Consider the following 19,426-nt stretch of genomic DNA (forward strand, 5'->3'; position numbering starts at 1 on the left):
CTATGGCCATCGAGACTGTCCATGAATATCCTTGGCATTGTTTTTTTCCAGGGTAGGTTTGCCAGGTCTTTCCCCAACCCTCCCCATTACATGGCTTGGGAGTGGGACTCACTCACACACACACATTCACACCTACGGACAATTGTGTGTCTCCAATTCACCTATACTGTATGTTTTTGGATTGTGGAAGTAACCGGAGCACTTGTAGGAAACCCACACAGACACAGGGAGAACATGCAAAATCCACACATAAAGGACTCCTGGCTCAGCCTGGACTCGAACCGGGGACCTTCTTGCTATTAGGAGAGAGTGCTACCCACTGAGACACCGTGCTGCCCAATAATAATGCTCCTACTAATAATAAATTATCTTTATTTAAGATATAATCTCTGAAAATTCTTAATTTCTCATGCAATTTTGCATAAGTATATTTATCTTGATTTAATGCTGTTAAAATATTTTAATAGAAAGACTAAAATACTTAGTAAGAAAATGTTGCAGTGCTGTGTGGCAGTCATGACCTTATTACCGTGGCATGTGTTGGTGAGCTGCAAACTGGGACGCAATTTATTGTAGCGCTTGTTTGTCTTAGAGGCTTCAGGCAGACTTCCAAATCAAGGTTTAGGGGTAAGGTTAGTGTAAGGGGATAGAATATACAGTTTTTAAAGTATAACCATTATGTCTATGGACAGTCCCAACAAAGATAGTAAACCAGACGTGTGTGTGTGTGTGTCAGCCAAAGGACAACAGCAGCAATATGTTATTTTTGACAGAATGTGCTTCTCTGTTTACTCACGTCTCGGTCCAGCACTCGTCCGGTGCTGTTGAGATACAGTCTCTGCAGTGCGGGGTCAAGGATAACCCAGTAATCATAGTTGTCCAGCAGTGTCAAGGAGATGGTTCTATCTGGATCCTGAGCGCGACCGTTGATCTCCATTTTTTCCACTAGAACGGTACCTGACAGAAAGAGATTGGCAGGAAATGGTTTGGTTTCCAGGTGCATGATGGGATATTGACGTCCTCAAGTTATATGTAAAATACAAGTAATGAATGCTTATAATAATAATGATTTCCTTATGAATAAATAAATAAATGAATAAATGATCCTCATTCTGTACAGATTCATTAGTGTTCTATTTTGGCTCATAAATATCTGTGTATGAGAAGCTGATTATGTAAGAATTTGAAGGTCATAATTTCAGCATGTGTTAATGTATGGTTGGCTGAGTTTTCGCCTCTCCACCAAGAAAATTACACTTCATTTTATGCTTCAATGTGTTACAAATTATTTCAACTCCTTTTGAATCCCTGCAGAAAAAAAACTAGATAATCAGTCCTCACAAGAGCATAAACCATTATCCAGCGCTATTCAATTAAAGTTCCAAGAGGTCCATGCTCTACGTTTCCTTCCCAACAAAGGTCCGGACAATCAAAACAACTATGTTTGTAAATTAAATGAATATCCCTCAAATATGCATTTGCACTGGAATGGATAACATTATTTGAGATAACATTCACCTGAGAGCCAGCTTAAAGGGAGTTTTAATAATGGGAATGAATGGCTGTATGTCTTTGGAAGTCCATCAATGAGCATCTATTCATGATTAAAGTGCTCCACGCGTCTTCGGGGGTTAATAAAGGCCTTCTGAAGTGAAGCGATGCGTCCGTGTTAGAAAAATATTCATATTTAAAACTTTATCAACTGAAATATCTAGCTTCCGGCAGACGGCCATACGCATCGATTTACGCCAAAAGAGTAACCCTTGAACTTGACGCACAACGTATCGTATCTCTCCCATGAACAACCAAAATACAAACAGCATGTCTCACTGGAGACAGTAATATGTTGAAACACTGTTACACCCTAATAAAAGATGCATATCACTCTGTTCCACGTGCAGCTTATTATATTCCATCCTACAGGCAGAAACTGAAATCAGCTAAACCTTTAAAGGAACACTGTTTTTTCAGATTAAACTATGTTATTCCCTTAACTAAGACGAGTTGATACTAGGGCTGGGCGATATATCGCATGACATTGCTAGGTGTCTCGTCTTTGTTAAGGGAATAACATAGTTTAATATGAAAAAACAGTGGAGTGTTCCTTTAATAAGGACTGTATAAATATGGACTAATGAATCAGAGCAGGAACTACAAGCTTCGACTGCTGATTGGGAGTGTTTTTGAACCTACAGCCACCGATCTGGACGACCTCACTTATACAACATCATACATCAGTTTCTTTGAGGATATGTGCATTCCTACTAGGACATTTTTATCATTCAGTAATGATAAACCATGGTTTACAGCAAAACTGACAGCTTCATCATGCCAAAGAGGCTGCTTACAGAAGTGGGGACAGAATCCTGTACAAATCAGGCCGGAAACACTGACAATGGAGAGCAGAGTGGCTAAAAGAATCTGAAAAAACAATATTCAGCCAACATTCCGGCATCAGTCTGGACAGGTCTGAGAAAAATAAAGGACAGTACACCAACCCCATGATCTGTGGAGAATCAATAACTGGCTGAGAATCTGAATGTGTTGTAATGCCAGTTTGAAAATCCCAGTCTCACACCGCACAACCGCTCTTATCTGCACTTCACACATACACCAACACCTCCTGCAACCCCCATCGTCCCGCCTTCCGCTATTCAACCTGCCTTTATGTTCTGTGTGGAGGATGTGTGCCAGGTCTTCAAAAAACAGAAGACTAGGAAAGCTTCAGGTCCAGACAGCGTCTCACCTGCTTGTTTAAAAGCTTGCGCTGACCAACTGACCCCAGTCTTCATGCAGATCTTCAACAGATCACTGGAGCAGTGTAAAGTTCTCTTCTGCTTTAAATGCTCCAATATCATTTCAACCTTCAGTTTGCTTATAGAGCAAACAGGTCTGTGGATGATGCAGTCAACATGGGATTGCACTACATCCTGCAACACCTCAACAGACCTGGGAATTACGTAAGGATCTTATTTGTGGACTTCAGTTCGGCCTTCAATCCCATCAAGACTGATCTTCTCTTAGCAAAACTGACCCAGCTCTCTGTGCCCACCCCAATCTGTCAGTGGATCTCCAGCTTTCTGACATAGGCAGCAGTTATTGAGACTGGGGAAACTAACATCCAGGACCCTCACTATCAGCACTGGAGCTCCTCAGGGTTGCATTGGAGTCATTCGGGTTCCTGGGATCTACCATCTCTCAGGACCTGAAGTGGGACAATCACAGCAGAGGTTGTACTTCTTTCGCCAGCTGAATAAGTTCAATCTGCCACAGGAGCTGCTGATTCTACTCGGCCATCATTGAGTCTGTCCTGTGTTTATCTATAACAGTCTGGTTTGGTTCAGCCACCAAATAGGACATCAGAAGACTACAAAGGACAGTCAGGACTGCTGAGAGGATCGCTTTCCACTGTCATGACAGTGCGAGCCAAGGCACTGTCGGGTGGGGCCAATGGCCTCGGACCTGAAGCACCAAGGGCAAAATCAAGTCGCGTTTCCACTGTCGGGCTAGTCGCATGGCAGCGCTACTTTAAAACCTTAACACACCTCCATAGATCAACATCACACAACCTCACCATTTCACCAGCTGACTGAACGCTAACTAGATTGCAAAATGAGCATGACAGAAGCGAACGTTTGGTCTTTACTTAAATACTTCCACCATCGATATTTGACCAATGTTTTACAATAAAAATGTTACAGTGACAGTAATTTATTAAAAAAATGTGTAAAGAGTGCACATAAATCATGCTGAATCAAACTGGTATTTAACATTTCACATAAAAAGATAACCCATACCTATTCGGTAGCACCTGCTTCCATTTGTGATCACATATGTGAATGCACAAAACAACTCCATTAATCCATTAAAGGCTTAGACATTTGGAAAAATATTGATAAAATATCGTTTATGTAACATTTCTTTAGAAAGAGAGAGAATTTATTAATTGTCCATGAAATTATGTGATCTGAGGATGTTTGAGCAATCTCTCTCATCTCCTTATACTGTTATCCTTTAAGCTAGCTAGAGCAACAGAGGGAGCTCATAAGAAGACAAAAGGAGTTGTGAGTTATACGAGTTAACTGGAGTGCATGTTTTTTTTTATGACATATGCGGATGCATTAGTCCGGTATCAACAAAGGCACAGGGAAGAGACAGATAAAACAAGAAACCAAATAAATACACGGTTATAATTATATTTGTCTACGTTCTTCAAGCAGTCTCTGGTATTTTCCATAAACATATATGTATTTATTATCGCAATGGTTAACATAAGTAGCCTTTAGCATTGCATATAAATATATTTTTGCCCCATACAGTGATCAGAATCCCCATCGGTTTGCAAAGATGTTATTTCAAACACTTGCTGGTGTCTGAAAGTGAGTTTTGAGTTTTTTTTTTAAATGTCTTAAATGTTGAAGTTAGTTGGTAGCCTGATATAATAACATGGTAAATGAGCTGTGGTGTTGACCCTCTCCTGACTCAGGTAAACTCCATGACCACTACCCATCGCTTTGAACCAAGATGTTCGGCGAGACAAAACCCCCTGGCCATGGGCCCAGAAGAAGGCCCGATTAGGCCCGATCAAGCCCTGGAAGTGACAGTGGAAACGCTACTGGCCCTGGCACACACAAGCACCCTCGTTTTTGGCCCGACAGTGGAAAGTCCACAACTGCCCAGATATAGTCCTGCCCTATTCAGATAGTAAAAGAGTATGCGTATTTGGCGTGCTGTCCGAGGGGAGGGCTCCGAGCTCAGAATTTGGAACCCAGAGTACTCCCCCTGTATCCCTGGCTGGGATAGGAACCAGCCAAAAGTGAGGAGTCTGAGTTGCGGGGAGATGCAAAAATCTGTCTGGGAACAAAGGTGAGTCAGCTATGTATATATATAGGCCTCATATCGCGCTGATTGGATAGATCATTTGAACATGTTCCTCTCAAACTTTGTTAATAAAACATAATTTTGCTGTCTTTAGTTATTTGCAGAACTGAATAAATTTAAATGTAAAGGTGTTAACTGTATTAATCTTACACTGCAAAGTGACACCTTTTGAAGGACCCAATTAAATCACAATAATTTGTGACAATTATTTAATGAACAAAGCACACAAAAATGTAGGACAATGCCCTAAAACAGACAATCAATCGTCATAATCGCAATTATTTCGTAGACAATTAATCATTAACCAAGTTTCATAATCAGGACACCCCTAACACCGTGTCCTAACTACACGCGACATGCGATAAAAGGTATCTTTTCCATGTTAATCAGAGTTTTCAAACAGCCGCGACGGCGACACGCGACAATTCTATTTTAGAAATGGTTTCTATTTTTCTGCGACGTCATGCTGGAACAACAAACACAAAGTGTGGCAATGTTAATCTCACGTACTGTTTATGTGCTTTATTTAATGTTAAAAGCGTGTAATGTTACTTTGAATATCATTTAGTGCTCCAGCTTTGTAGCTGTAAAAGCAACAATGGATAATTCACCTCAGATCTTGAAATTAAACAAATGGAAACAAGAACGTTCAAACTGTGAAGTATTTGACAAAGATTGTTTTACTAACTTAGTAGCCTATGTATTTGAATAATGTTTAAATGGTGTAATATTTGTGAATTTGATTATGTAGTCTACTTATCAATTTTCTTGCGAGTGCCGTCAAGATTCTTCAGCTCGTCTTGTCTTCAACGAGGCCAAAAGGGCCCACGTCACTGCTCTGTTCATCTCTCTGCACTGGCTACCACTCACTGCTCGCATCAATTTCAAGGCATGGACGCTTGCTTACAGATCTACTACAGGCTCAGCTCCCTCCTACTTTCACTCGCTCCTACATGTCTACGTCCCTACCAGAAGCCTACAATCGGTCAATGAGCGACAGCTCGTGGTACCATCACAGAGAGCCAAAAAATCACTCTCCAGAACATTCTCATTCATGGTTCCATGCTGGTGGAATGATCTCCCCACCCTCATCCGGGATGCAGAATCCCTGACAACATTCAAAAGACAACTGAAAACTCATCTCTTCCGTGAGCACCTAATCTAAAAAAAAAAAAAGACAAGGGAGGATGTGCTACTCTGAGCAATGCCCTTGTATTTTGAGCACTTCTTGCATTGTTTTTGTCTCTTCATGATGACTCGCTTAATTTAGTCCTAATTTTTAAGTCGCTTTGGACCAAGGCATCTGCTAAATGACTAAATGTAAATGTAAGATTACTCTCTGGTGCTGTGCACTTGTCACGAGACTCCGCCCACACGCTGTTCTGATTGGCTGTGGGTTTTGATTGATATTGACGCATCTCGCAGTCACGTCGTGTCTAGTGTGGACACAGTGTAAGCATTTGTTTGCTTTTTGAGATGTACTAACTGCAGAAACATCTGCATTTGTTCTTTTTGGTGACATAAAATTAAGCAAAAAGAAAGAATATCAAAGATTTTGTGTGCTTTTTGTCCATTAAGAGAATTACATTAGATTAATTTCACAATTCTTTATTGTCTTGTGATTTGAAAGTACTGTATGAGAGAGTCTATTTTTAATTCAGTAACAGAAATTCACATAAATAAAACTATCACTTGTCATCAGAATAGTTTACTAGAACAGTCACAAGTTTACTAGAATAACAGTCACATATTTTCAGTAGTCAATCCCAATACCAGTGAACTTTCACTTTGGGAAACAATCTTTCTTGTTGCAATTGCATTTGGTGACGCTAGTGGAGCAGAAACTAAAACACTTCAGCTTTAACTCAATAGCAGCCTACTTCCCAGATCCCTGAAAAAACTCAGCCATAGCAGACATACGACGCTATCGGACATAGACGGACTCTGAAGCCCTGATGTTTACCTCCAATATTACCTGAAAGGAAATCCATGACCTGAGCGAAACCACCCGTTAGCATGTGAGCCGAGCAAAAAACACACCAGCCGTGAGTGAGGGCAGATGCGAGAATCTCTGGGTAAACAGCATCTCAGTACCTCAAGCGAGAGGTCACAACACACCTGCTGTCTGTCAAAGTCACTTAAATCCCATTCCGCACCAGCTAATATCAGCTATTAGAGTGATTAGGAATTTAGAACTGCATTAAAATGTGGTTTCTGTGGGATTATTTTTAATTCTGTTGGATTTGTCAGGGACAAGAGCACATGGATGAAACTCTATGGAAATTGGGAGAAAAATGGCTCCTTTGAGTCACGTCTGCACACTGGAGAAATCAAATGCTATTAAGAGGGATCTCACACCAGGCATGACGGAGACTCAAGGGAACGGTGTGCACACAAACATACACCGCAGACACCAAATCCAAGGAAGCTTTTCAGAAACCTTTTTACACCCTTAACCAGGTGAGAGCTTGTGCACCGTCGCAAACGTGCATGTTTTCCGCATCTATTCCTGAACAACCTGGCGGACAACATCACTAGTGGTGTTTGCTAAGGCAAAATTACTATTATTCAAACTTTAGCAGGTAACCATTTATGCTATAGACATGAATAATGCCTGATTGCCCGTGGGCTGCTGAGTAGAGGTGTGCTATTACTTGTCTGAGTGGTTGGATTTACAGTTTTGCCTGGTGGATGATAAAACTGGTGAAAATAAATTCCATACATAGAGATCATGGAGATTTAGGAGTGGCCTCTTAAAACCTGGTTTGCTCTTCTTAGTTGGTTTAATATGATCTATTGGCCTGGTGAAGCTGGTGTTGAGATGGTTGATCACCTGGTCTTCCAGTCTAACCAGGTGCCCCAATTGCCCTAAACCCCTTTAAAACAAGCAAAGCATACCTGCTAATTAAGCTGCAGGATTTTGGGATTTTTTTTTTTTTTTATATAGCCATTAAAGCTGCTCTCAGGCAGCCCATTTATAAGTGATTCTCATTACAAGTTTGGGAATATGGTTGGTGCATGTTGCATTCCTAAATGTACATTATAAAAGACCAACATTTTGAAGCAGATGCAAAAATGAGTTTGTGTGGAGCAGCTTTTACTGTGAACCGAGCCGCTTCAAGACACTGAAAACACAGATCATGATTTGCTCGTGTGTAAAAGAACACACTACCGTGCTTCACTCTGAAACAGGCAATGCATATATTTTTGATACGATTTGATAATCTCACTAAACCATATTGCGATTTCAGATTTATTTCGATTAATTGTGCATCTCTAATTGCTAAGACAAAAACATCTTAGGCTGATATAAGATTCTTTTTCAGCATGTTTGAGACCCCAGCAATCCAAGTAACTGTATAGCAATACACTAAAACTACTCAGAACACCTTACCAACCACATAGCAACGACCTGGCAATCACCCTTGCATCATGGTGGCGAGTTTCACCACTCGCACTTTCTTTAGAAATTATTATTCTCTGCCAAATCATTTGATGTGCTTCTGCCAGCCCAAAAAATGTGTGACGGGACACAGTTGACAGGGAAAGCAGGTCCAATTTAAACTGAAGGAAGTGGAAGCTTATGCAGAATGCAGAAATGAGCTGTCATCCTCCTGTGTGTTTGTGTATATATGTGTGTGTATTGTGTTTAGACGCCTCATGAGGCTAAGCTCTATTAAAAGAGGCCTCAAGCTTGTGTGTGTGAACTGCAAGAAGGATATGAAATCCAGCAGAATCGATTAGGAGAGAAATCGAATTTGATGTGAAAATCCTAGAACATCACATTACCCTATTGATAAAAATCGTTGTTCGTCATCTGCCTCTGCAGAAGAGTCCTACTGTCACAAAATCATTACAGCATGGGGTTGTGTAACTGGCTTTAGCATTCAATCATTCAGGACAACTGCAAGCAATCAGATACATCTCCATCACAGTGCAGAAAAATTTGATTATTATTCAAATGACACTACAAGACTCCCCAAAGAAAAGAAAATGATCAAATGGGTTATCTTGTTGTTTCTCTAGACAGCAATGAGATTAAATGGCGACCTCATAGAAACTTTTACTTAATCCTCATCATCATGTAGTGTCATTCCAAACTCAAAACACTTTCTTCTGTGAAAAAAAAAAAAAAGATGATGTTAGATGTAAGATGTTAGAAAGAATTAAGCAGCAATTTATACTGTTAATCTAAAAAAAAACGTCAAACTCAGCTCAGATTTGCCAAACTACATAAGTAATTATAGTAACAATAATAACAATAATAATAATTCGATATTTATTTAAAATCAGAGCACAATATATCAAAGCCTGCACTGAAAAGGTAGAGATCTCAATTTGAAATTATATTAATAATTTTAATAATTGTATAACTCATACATACTTCTCTATACATGCCTTTTTTTAATTTCTCATAAGGAATTTTAGAAGAAACATCTGAGACAAAGATGATTCTTCAATACAACATAACTGTGAACATAGGCGTAATAATTTGTATACTGTAGAACTGTATATTGTATCCCCTATCCCTACCCATCACAGATAACTTTCTGAATTTTTCCATTTTCAAAAAACATCAAAAACAAGATTTTGGATATTTCGGATATAATATAATAACATAGTGTGGGGTTAACCTGAAGCACACGCACGCACGCACACACACACACACACACACACACACACACACACACACACACACACACACACACACACACACACACACACAGTCTGTGGTTGGCAGTCTAACCCTTAACCCTTAAATCCAGCATCTCATAAGACCTCTGAAATCTTCTGCAAGCTGTTACATGGCTGCAGACTTTGGGTTTTAAGGCTTTTTCTTCTTTCTCTTGCACATACAATGATGTGTGACTTCCTCTGTAAAGTCCCAGAGTTAAATACATCAGGAGAGGGTAATCTTATTTTGAAGTGTAAAGCTCCTTTGGGAGTTGTATGGTGCCATCTCCTCAGACCCCTAGAGGACCTGGAGCTCATTTAAGAGTGATGGTCCCTTACTGCATGTGTGCAGGAGACTGCATGGGGAAAGTGTAAAATCATTACTGGAGTTCTGTACCACAGATTTAACATTTCTGCCAATAGACCCCTTTTCAGTGTTTTTGTTTTTGTTTTGTGGGCGGGGCTTAGGTGGAGGCAGAACGACTGCTTCACTAATGCTAGTTAGCAAGTTTTGTTTGCTTGTTTTTTAACAATGACTGGAGAAAATCTGATGTTATCTTAATATGTAAGGTCACTCTGTCCAGGACTGTGATTGTTATTTGAAAAAGTTCATTTTAACAGACGGAACCAGAATAGCCAACCCATACACGTTCACTCAATGGATGGATGATCTGACAGGATTACCTCTGATTGAGAAGCCTGACATCTACACCTTATAGAGAAACCGAGCGTAAAGATAAACTGAGGGCATATAAATCTTTAGATGCCTATAACTATATGCTGAATGGTCACGTACAGTGGCGTCATGCCCATTCAAAGTGAGGGGGCACGTGCCCCCTCAGATTTTTCCTCCCTGATAATTTTTTTGTCACAACTTTATTCCTATTATGCTCCATAATATACCAGAGCCTATAACGACTCAAATGTATTCTTCTGGATGTGTAATAAATCGGTCAGCATCAGCCCGCCCCTTTTTCCTAATATGGTGTCTGTATATATCAAATCTAGAGTGCTAATCTTTGCTGTGTATGTTCAAGCAACTCACTCGTCTCGCACGTTGAGCTGGCAATGTTTTACAGATGGTCTTGAAGTGGTAAGTAGGCAAAGCAACAAATCGGCATTGAATTAGTTATCGGATGATATTAAAAGGTAGTGGGATTATTTGTGGTTGACCTGGAAATTTTAACTTGATCAAAAAGTTATGGATGCATTTGATATTAGCTGCGAATTCAGAGCATTAACTTTAAGTTGTGTCAGTGTAACGTTATCGATAGCTAGCCTAGTCTAACCGTAAACTAGTTGGCTAACGTTACTGCCATACAAAGCCATAGTAAATATTAAAATAACTTAATTTCAGAGCACCACAAAGTCAGACCTCAGCACCTTTATGTACCTTTAATGTAAGATCATTCTTAGGTCACATACCAATTTAAAATCATAACATAAAAACTGCAATGGTACTGTTTTTAAAATCATGTGTAGTAGGCCTAAGTGTACAGTAAGTGTGTGTGTAAACATGCTTTAATGAAGTAGACTTCAAAAGCTTTTGAATTTGAGCTTACAGTTCTTTCATCAACCTTTTACATAAACTTACAAAATAGATACTTTAACTTAGTCCTCAGATAAAGGAGGGTTGCTGCTAGCTCCGTTAAGGTATTTCTGTCCCTCCCAAACTGCGTTGAAATGGTATGTTTAGCAGCCAGAATTAAACAATTTTCAGGGGGAGAAACCCCCTGACCCCTCCTAACATGATCCATATCACCCGTCAGAAAACAATTTCAACGTCTCAGATTGTGCCCCCCCAGAATTTTGGCTTGCATGACGCCCCTGGTCACGTACAAGACTTGTTTGGTACGATCCAAAGTTCTGCCTATTCAACGCCAAGGTCAGAAGACGGCCATGTAAAGACTGACATTACAGTGCAATTTTAAAGATGTGAATATTTTCTAGAAATAAAAATTCCAGATAATGCAAATTATTTTTAGAACTTCATGTATTTGATTATTTATTCTTACCAGGTTCTTCAAAAAGTCTAGTCGCAATCAATCACAACAATGTATATACAATCACAGGATGATTCACAAATAATCACAATAGTTTAGAAAACATTATGCGATAAAATTTCAAATTGGAGCCTGTACTCCGTCAATTCTGGCACCCAACAACACAACAAGACATTTTAAGCTCCGTATTTAGCCGAATAGGTGCCGGTTTGTATTGGCTGCCTCCAGTTTTCCCTTTGTTTTGCCTCCAGCTAACGCTGTGACGTAATTGTGACGCCGGCGCAAAAAGGGTCTATACATAAAACTAATAAACTGGAAAAAATGAAGATGCAAAGGAAAAGCACCTACACATCTTCATTTTATATATATATATACAGTAGATCTATTTAATTTGGCAATTGTGTCTCTTATTGCAATGAGATTACATTTGCTCTCGGATAATCCACCCAATCAGCACAACAGGAGGCCTATATATATAACCGACTAACCTCTGTCACATGACAGTTTCCCAGCATCCCTCCACCACCCGATTATTCCTATACCAGCCAGGGATGGGGGGAGTACTCTGGGCTTGGGCCAAATTCCAAGCTTGAATGCACTGTGTGTTGAGATACATTCCTCCTATAACCATAATTAACATTTTGTGTGACTTGTGACACAGTGCTTTCGTTACCCACATGCAGGGGTGTCAAACTCAGTTCCTGGAGGGCCACAGCCCTGCAGAGTTTAGCTTCAACCCTAATTAAACACACCTGATCAGCTAATCAAGTCCTTCAGGCTTATTTGAAAACTGCAGGTATGTGTGTGTGTTGAAGCAGGGTTGGAACTAAACTATGTAGGGCTGTGGCCCTCCAGGAACTGAGTTTGACACCTGGGCCCTCATGCATCGATGAGCCTTGGGTGCCCAACACCCTGTTGCTAGTTTGGAGTTTGTCCCTCCTCAGACCACTGTTGGTGAATTCTCACCACCGCTGACCGGGAGCAACACACAAGCCTTGCCTTTTCAGAGATACTCTGACTGAGTCGCTTGCCATAACAATTTGCATCCAACAAGTTGGATCCTGCATCCAACAAGTTGATTATGAGAAATTATTTTTCACTCACCATCTAATCAACCCAGACCTCAATATGTGGCCTTGTTAGGAGATAATCAATGATATTCTTATGATAAATGATTAATGATCAAAATTCTTTAAATTGTTTCAGTTTACTATATTACAGTAAACAAATATTAAAATATTATAAATATAGAATATTATGATAATTACCATGTGGATTAATGGAATTACCTAATAATAATAATATTAAGTATTCAGTAATGCAAAAGGGTCAATGACTGCTAAGTTTGGGGGGAAATGTATGTAATTGTCATGAGAAAACAAAAATGTCACAATCCAAACTGCTTAATTCTTTTCATGAAAATTAGAATCTTATGATTTCAGGGTATGCGTTCACGAGACACATTCAGCTAGTATTGTACCTGTAACATGGACAACGATAACGGTATCATTTTCAAAAACGTGCACTTTACAACCTATTTCAAAGTTTGCGTTCTCAGGCCACCAAAACGCTGTTGTTGTGTATATTGACGGCCCAGAACGCATTAAAAGTTTTCTGTTTTCAGTTAAAAACGGTGTTGTGTAAACGGCCAGTACATTAATAACTACTACTGATTTTTACAATGGAAATTAATCAATGCTAAACTTTCTTAAACTAGACAACGACTTTCGTCTAGAGTTGCTGTACATCTAAAACAATCTTTGTTGCATTACTTTCCTGTTATTACTGTAAAGCTGCTTTGAAACAGTCTGCATTGTAAAAAGCGCTATAAAAATAAAGGTGACTTGCCTTAACTTAATGAAACAAACAAAATGAGCATTCATAGAAAGACAGACTAGCATTTACAGGTAAATTCACTGATTCACCTGAGGGGGAAAGAGCGAGAGAGAGATTTTTGTGAAAAGGTCTTTGTGCTTTGTTGTGTATCCTCTGTCATGGCACATTAGAAAACCTGAACCCCACTGTCACACTGACCTATTAATAAGAGAGACTGATTACTATGAAGGTAAAACAGTAGCAAAACTCGAGAGCTTGCTAATTTGAATGTGAGAACTTGTAAAATTAATATTTGTATTTGTAAGTTGAAATTTATACTTGCAGCTCTGATGTGAAAAGCTGCATCTATCGATTTGCACACACAGACAATACTCAGAACACCTGTGTTTTGAATTCGAAGTTGCAGATTAATAGTTACAAATGTGTAAAGTGTCATTTACATAAACAAAATGACAGGCACAATTGTGTACTACACATTTATCTTTGTGCTTTAGTTCAGTTTCGTTGTACAACCACAAGTCGGCACTCACAACCTCTCATATCTGGCAGTACAGCTTCAAATCCTAGCGCTTTGACTTTTGCTACTCTTTTTGCGATATGCCTGTAGCAAAACTCACTCGTGCACTTGTAAATGCAGACTTGAGAGAGCAGAGTCGGGGGCGGGGCTGGGGTCGGAATGAAGTCATTTTATTGGTCGATGCCTCACCAATGAACAACGCCAGCCACAATGCAAACATTTGTATGCATATGTATCAGCTATTTTTTAAAACGCTTGGAAAATATTTTTATGAAATATCATTAGTCTTACTGGAATAGTTTTACAGAATATGAACGCAACGCGTTTAATTGAGACAGTGGTATTAAAAGACCAAACAGGAAACACCATATAGCCTATACAGAAAAAAATTGAGCACAGAATATGAACGCAACGCGTTTAATTGTACGTTTTCCTCGAAACCCAAGAAAACGCTTAATGAGGCTTAATGGACCAACAGTTATAAAATAAAAATTAAAAACAATAATAAAAAAACACATAATTTGTTACTTTATTAATAAAACACTAGGCAGCAAGTTTATTTGCACTGAACACACATTTGCTTATATATATATGAAGAGTTCAGATGCTCGTATATTTAAATTCAATAATTTCACTTAAATGGCAGTGAAGATTACCTATTAATTATCATTCAAGTGAAATTACTGAACTTAAATATACGAGCTTGATAAAAATGATCATTCTATAAGAAAATTTCAAATGGCATTTAGAGGCTTTTGCATCTGAACTCTTCATATATATATATATATATATATATATATATATATGTGCCAATTCCATTGCAATATGAAAATGCACCTAAATTATCTGATAAGAATGTAAAATGTATACCTTAATATGCAATGTAAGTCGCTTTGGAAAAATGTAAATGTTTTAAATATTCACCCTAGCCTAACTGTTGGACACACAAAAACAAACGAAACATAAATAAATTATATATATATATACGTACGTGTGTGTGTGTGTGTGTGTGTGTCTTTTACAGTCTATGGTATACATATATATATATATAGGGCATATATATATATGGCATACGTCATATGTTTTACGTCATATTCTGTGCTCATCTGCTTTTCTGTAGTATGCATTAGCATTGTGTCTACTGAGTTTGATAATTTCGTTTATTTATTTTAATATCAGTCTAATGCATTAAGCCATGTTAGTGTTTCAGTGCACGCGGGTTTCGTGACATCATCGAACTCCCATTTCATTGGCTAGGTGCCAACCAATAAAACGACTCCTTTGACCCCCCCCCCCTCCTCCCGCCCCCCTTTCCCTCTCACCGCCTCTGAGTTTCAAGTGCACAAGTTAGTTTTGCACCTAATAAATCGCGAAAAGAGTAGCAAAAGTCAAGGCGCGAAATTTGAAATTGCAGTGACAGATTTGAGAAGCTGCAAGTGCTTAATTGAGGAAGTACCGCGAATGTGAACGTAAGATTAAACGCAAAATATATATTACAAGTTTGTGTCTGTCGTTGTATTTCTGTGAATGGCATTTTACACATTTGTGTCTACTTGTCTGCAGCTTCAGATTCAGAATACAGGTTTGTGACTATTGTTTGCGAGTGCAAATTTCAACATTCAACTTCAGATTTTTATTTTACAGGTTTTCACATTGGAGCTGTGAGTGTAAATGTTCATGTACAAGTACGAATATTTATTGTACAAGTTCTCAAATTCACATTTACATGCTCTCGAGTTTTGCTACTGTTTTACCTTCATAGATTACTGTCATTACCATAACACAGTGTGTGTGTAAATTATCAGACCACAGGAACAGACCTTTTGCTTGAAGCTTCTGGAAGAGTTTACATCTCAGAACTGCAACCATCAACATCTTGAACTCAAGACGTCGAGATCTCACCTTCAAGATGGTAATGGCTGTTTTCACAAGCATAAAATGCTGCCAAGCTGCCACGAACAGCTGTGTAGACTCATGTGCCAGACTCCGTGTGGCTTTCACATCATGATTTGGTTAAAGTCATCCTGCTTCCAATTATCAGCTAAATGTCAGAGTCACACCATTCATCCATTGAGAAGAAGACAAAAAGCACAAAAGCAGAATAGACTTGGTGTGATGAATCTACAGTATGTGAGCATCTGTGAGGAACGCCACAGTCAACAAATGTAAAAAAAGCAGCGAAATGTGACGCCTTCTGAAGCCGAGACAGACTGATGTTCTGTAGTTCACCTCAAAATATTAGGTCAACAATGACTTCCTTCCAAAACCTAGTGAGCTGCCTTACTGTCTACCACCTATATAGGTATCAAACTAATATGGAATGTCATAAGTAACTGATTTGTAACAAAATACAATGGGAAAAAATGGTGTACAAACAATTTTCAATTACAAATAATTACAATGGCTCGGCAAGTAGCATTAAATTAAACGACATTTTGAAGTATAAAGACTGAAATAGTAGTTTCTTTTAAAACATACTTTTTTACAATGTAGGCTGCAACTTGCCCAACAAACAAAAATATGGTCTATTTTATTTTGCCAATGTTCCCATTGAGTTATGAAAAGATATTTCTCAATGTTCTCAAAACTTTCAAACCATCCAGTATTAAATAAATAAAAAAAAATTCCTTGGTTATATGAACGTAAAAGGAGCATTGCATTTGATTATTTTGCAAACATTATAGAAACTTTACTTTTGATTGTTCTCTAAACATTCTGAAACAAGTAACATTTTAATAATGTTAGAAGAACATCAGGCTAAAACGTTTCAGATTTTTTTTTTTCTTTCATGAACAAGTATATATACAGTATATAAATAAATAGTAGTATATATATTTATGTTATATATATAAATATATATGACATAATGTTTTTGTGCTATTGTTTTGAGAGCCTTATTGAAGACCAGATAACTTTGAGAACATATTCCATTAACGTTAGTGGAATAAGGTTTGTTCATAATACATTTAAGAGGACCTTGCAAGAATGTTAGCCTTAGGTCTGAAAATGTTCCCTGTTAGCTAGGTATGACTAATACCCATTGTGGCTAATGTAAAAAGTACACAAACATATACACACAATTTTAGGTTAAATAAGACTACAAATAATGCATATTTTATGGGATTACCTTCTCTGTGAAAGAGACATAATGCTGCTGTAGAAAAGGGTACTTTTGCTTACCTTTTAGAACAGCATTTGCGCTGAGAAAGCCATGTTGCCTAGATAGGAGGCTTGCTACGTTCTGGAACAAGGCTATATACGTGAATGATTTTTACAAGCCCAATAAGTAGCTACTCAATCAGCAGATGGATGGAGCTATCTCAGTGTGATTGAGTGGAGCTTGTTTTTCATTTGTTTTCAGGAGACGTTTTTAATTTTGGGAGGTTGTGCAGGTCTAATAAGAGGATGATTAGAGAGGACGGGACGAATCAGTCAGACCTGAGACAATTTAATGGAAGTAAAGATCTACAGCACAAGCCAATATCTACCACTCACTGAAGAGGAGACCCGGGAAAAACAGTTGCTGTTTTCAACAACTAGGGATGTAATACTAGTGACTAAATGTGATTAGACCCATATTTCATTCAGATAATTTCATAATAGCATTAAGGCTTATTATGTGGCTAACTGGAATACATGCCATGATTGACCAATCAGAATCATTTTGCTGGTATTCAAAAGTTCCAAAAAAAATTAAAATAAAAAATTCTTACAATCAAGTAAAGTGACTTTTACACTGTTACAAAAATATTTATATTTCAAATAAGTGCTGTTCTTTTGAACTTCCTGAAAAAAAAGAAGAAAAAAAAGATTCCTGAAAAAATTAAAATAATAATCACCACAAAAAGTAGCATAACTATTTTCAACACTGATAATAATACGAAATGTTTCTTGAGCAGAAAATCTGCATATTAGAATGATTTCTGAAGGATCATGTGACACTGAAGACTGGAGTAATGATGCTGAAAATTCAGCTTTGCCATCACAGCAATAAATGACATTTGAAAATATTACTGTTTTTACTGTATTTTTAATCAAATAAATTCAGCCTGGGTGAGTAAAAGAGTGTGTGTGTGTCTATATCAGATACTTTTTTTTTACCCTCAATTCAAACAGTTTACTTATTTTCAATGCCAGTAAGTAGTAAAATATTTAAATTCAGCATTAGATTACATTAAACTGTTTCAATGTTTGGTTTTTATTCTAAAAATGACATCACATTATATATTGGACATTTGGTGTGAACTAAAAACAACAAGTTATTAATAGATTCATAATACCTACATCTGTTAAAATTTCTAAATATGCCCATACCTAACAAAAACTACAAAGTAGGATGCAAATGCAGTGCCGCTTATATATTTGGATGTGTTTTGTTCAGAAGCGAGATCTGGTCTTCTTTATAACACAAAAGTCCAAAACTCCTGAAATAAACTCTTGAGAATAAAGAGGAACGGAAATAACAACAGAGCAGGAGGAGAGAGATGTTCTCCTGCCAGCAGAGAGATATCAATCAGGCCTTCATCCAGGACCTGGCAGGGGCCGCTGAAGACGCACACACACACACACACACACACACACACACACACACACACACACACACACACACACACACACACACACACACACACACACACACACACACACACACACACACACACACACACACACACACACAGGAGAGATTTAGGCTGTCTCTCACAAAAATAGGTTGTAAAAGTGTGCTTTAAAACTTCACTTTGAGCTTACAATTCCACTTAATAAACATGAGCCCACTCATGTTAATTTTTTATTAAATAGACCCCAAACCTCAAATGGTAGTGTCTCACCATCTCACCAGTGCCTCAACTGGTAGTCAGTAAACATTTTTTTTTTTTAAGAAATGAATATTTATGTTCAGCAAGGATGCATTAAATTGATCAAAAGTTTGAGTAAAGACTTCTACTTCCAATAAATGCTGTTCTTTTAAACTTTCTATCCTTTAAAGAATCCTGGAAAAAATATATCACCGTTACCACAAAAAATATTAATTATTAATTATAAACATTTTCTACATAGATAATAATATGATTTTTTTCTTGAGCATAAAATCAGCATATTAGAATGATTTCTGAAGGATCATGTGGCACTAGCCCTGTTACACAGCAATCCCGGTAAATTACCATACAATCACCAGAATGACTTTTCCGGTAAAGACACGAAACGCGTTCTGTCTTTTTACCGGTAAGAATCAATTCATATATCAGTACCAAAATGCTCTTTGATGTCAATCATCATAAATGACCAATAATGAAAGAAATGATGCTGATGCATTTTCTTTAACCACCTGGATGAAAAGCGTTTTAGTTACTTTTTTTTTTTTTTTTTTTTACTTCTGAGGGGCAGATGCAAGGGAATGATCACACAGAACATGGTTTTGCTCTTAAAAACACAAGACGTATAATAGTTACTAGTTATAGTATTGCAGTTACTATAGTATTACTATTATATTACTATATTAATATACTGTAGTATT

At 37.9% G+C, this 19,426-nt stretch overlaps 1 protein-coding gene across 1 annotated transcript in view; it reads right to left on the reverse strand.

The window, feature by feature from the left end:
• Positions 1-19,426, reverse strand: part of pcdh15a (protocadherin-related 15a) — a 254,858-nt gene that overhangs the window by 163,980 nt on the left and 71,452 nt on the right. Inside the window, 1 exon segment of the mRNA XM_084392191.1 lies at positions 797-957. Coding sequence (XP_084248317.1) covers positions 797-957 — 161 coding nt within the window.

Source organism: Rutilus rutilus, assembly GCF_951802725.1.
Source record: "Rutilus rutilus genome assembly, chromosome: 20".
NCBI lineage: Eukaryota > Metazoa > Chordata > Actinopteri > Cypriniformes > Leuciscidae > Rutilus > Rutilus rutilus.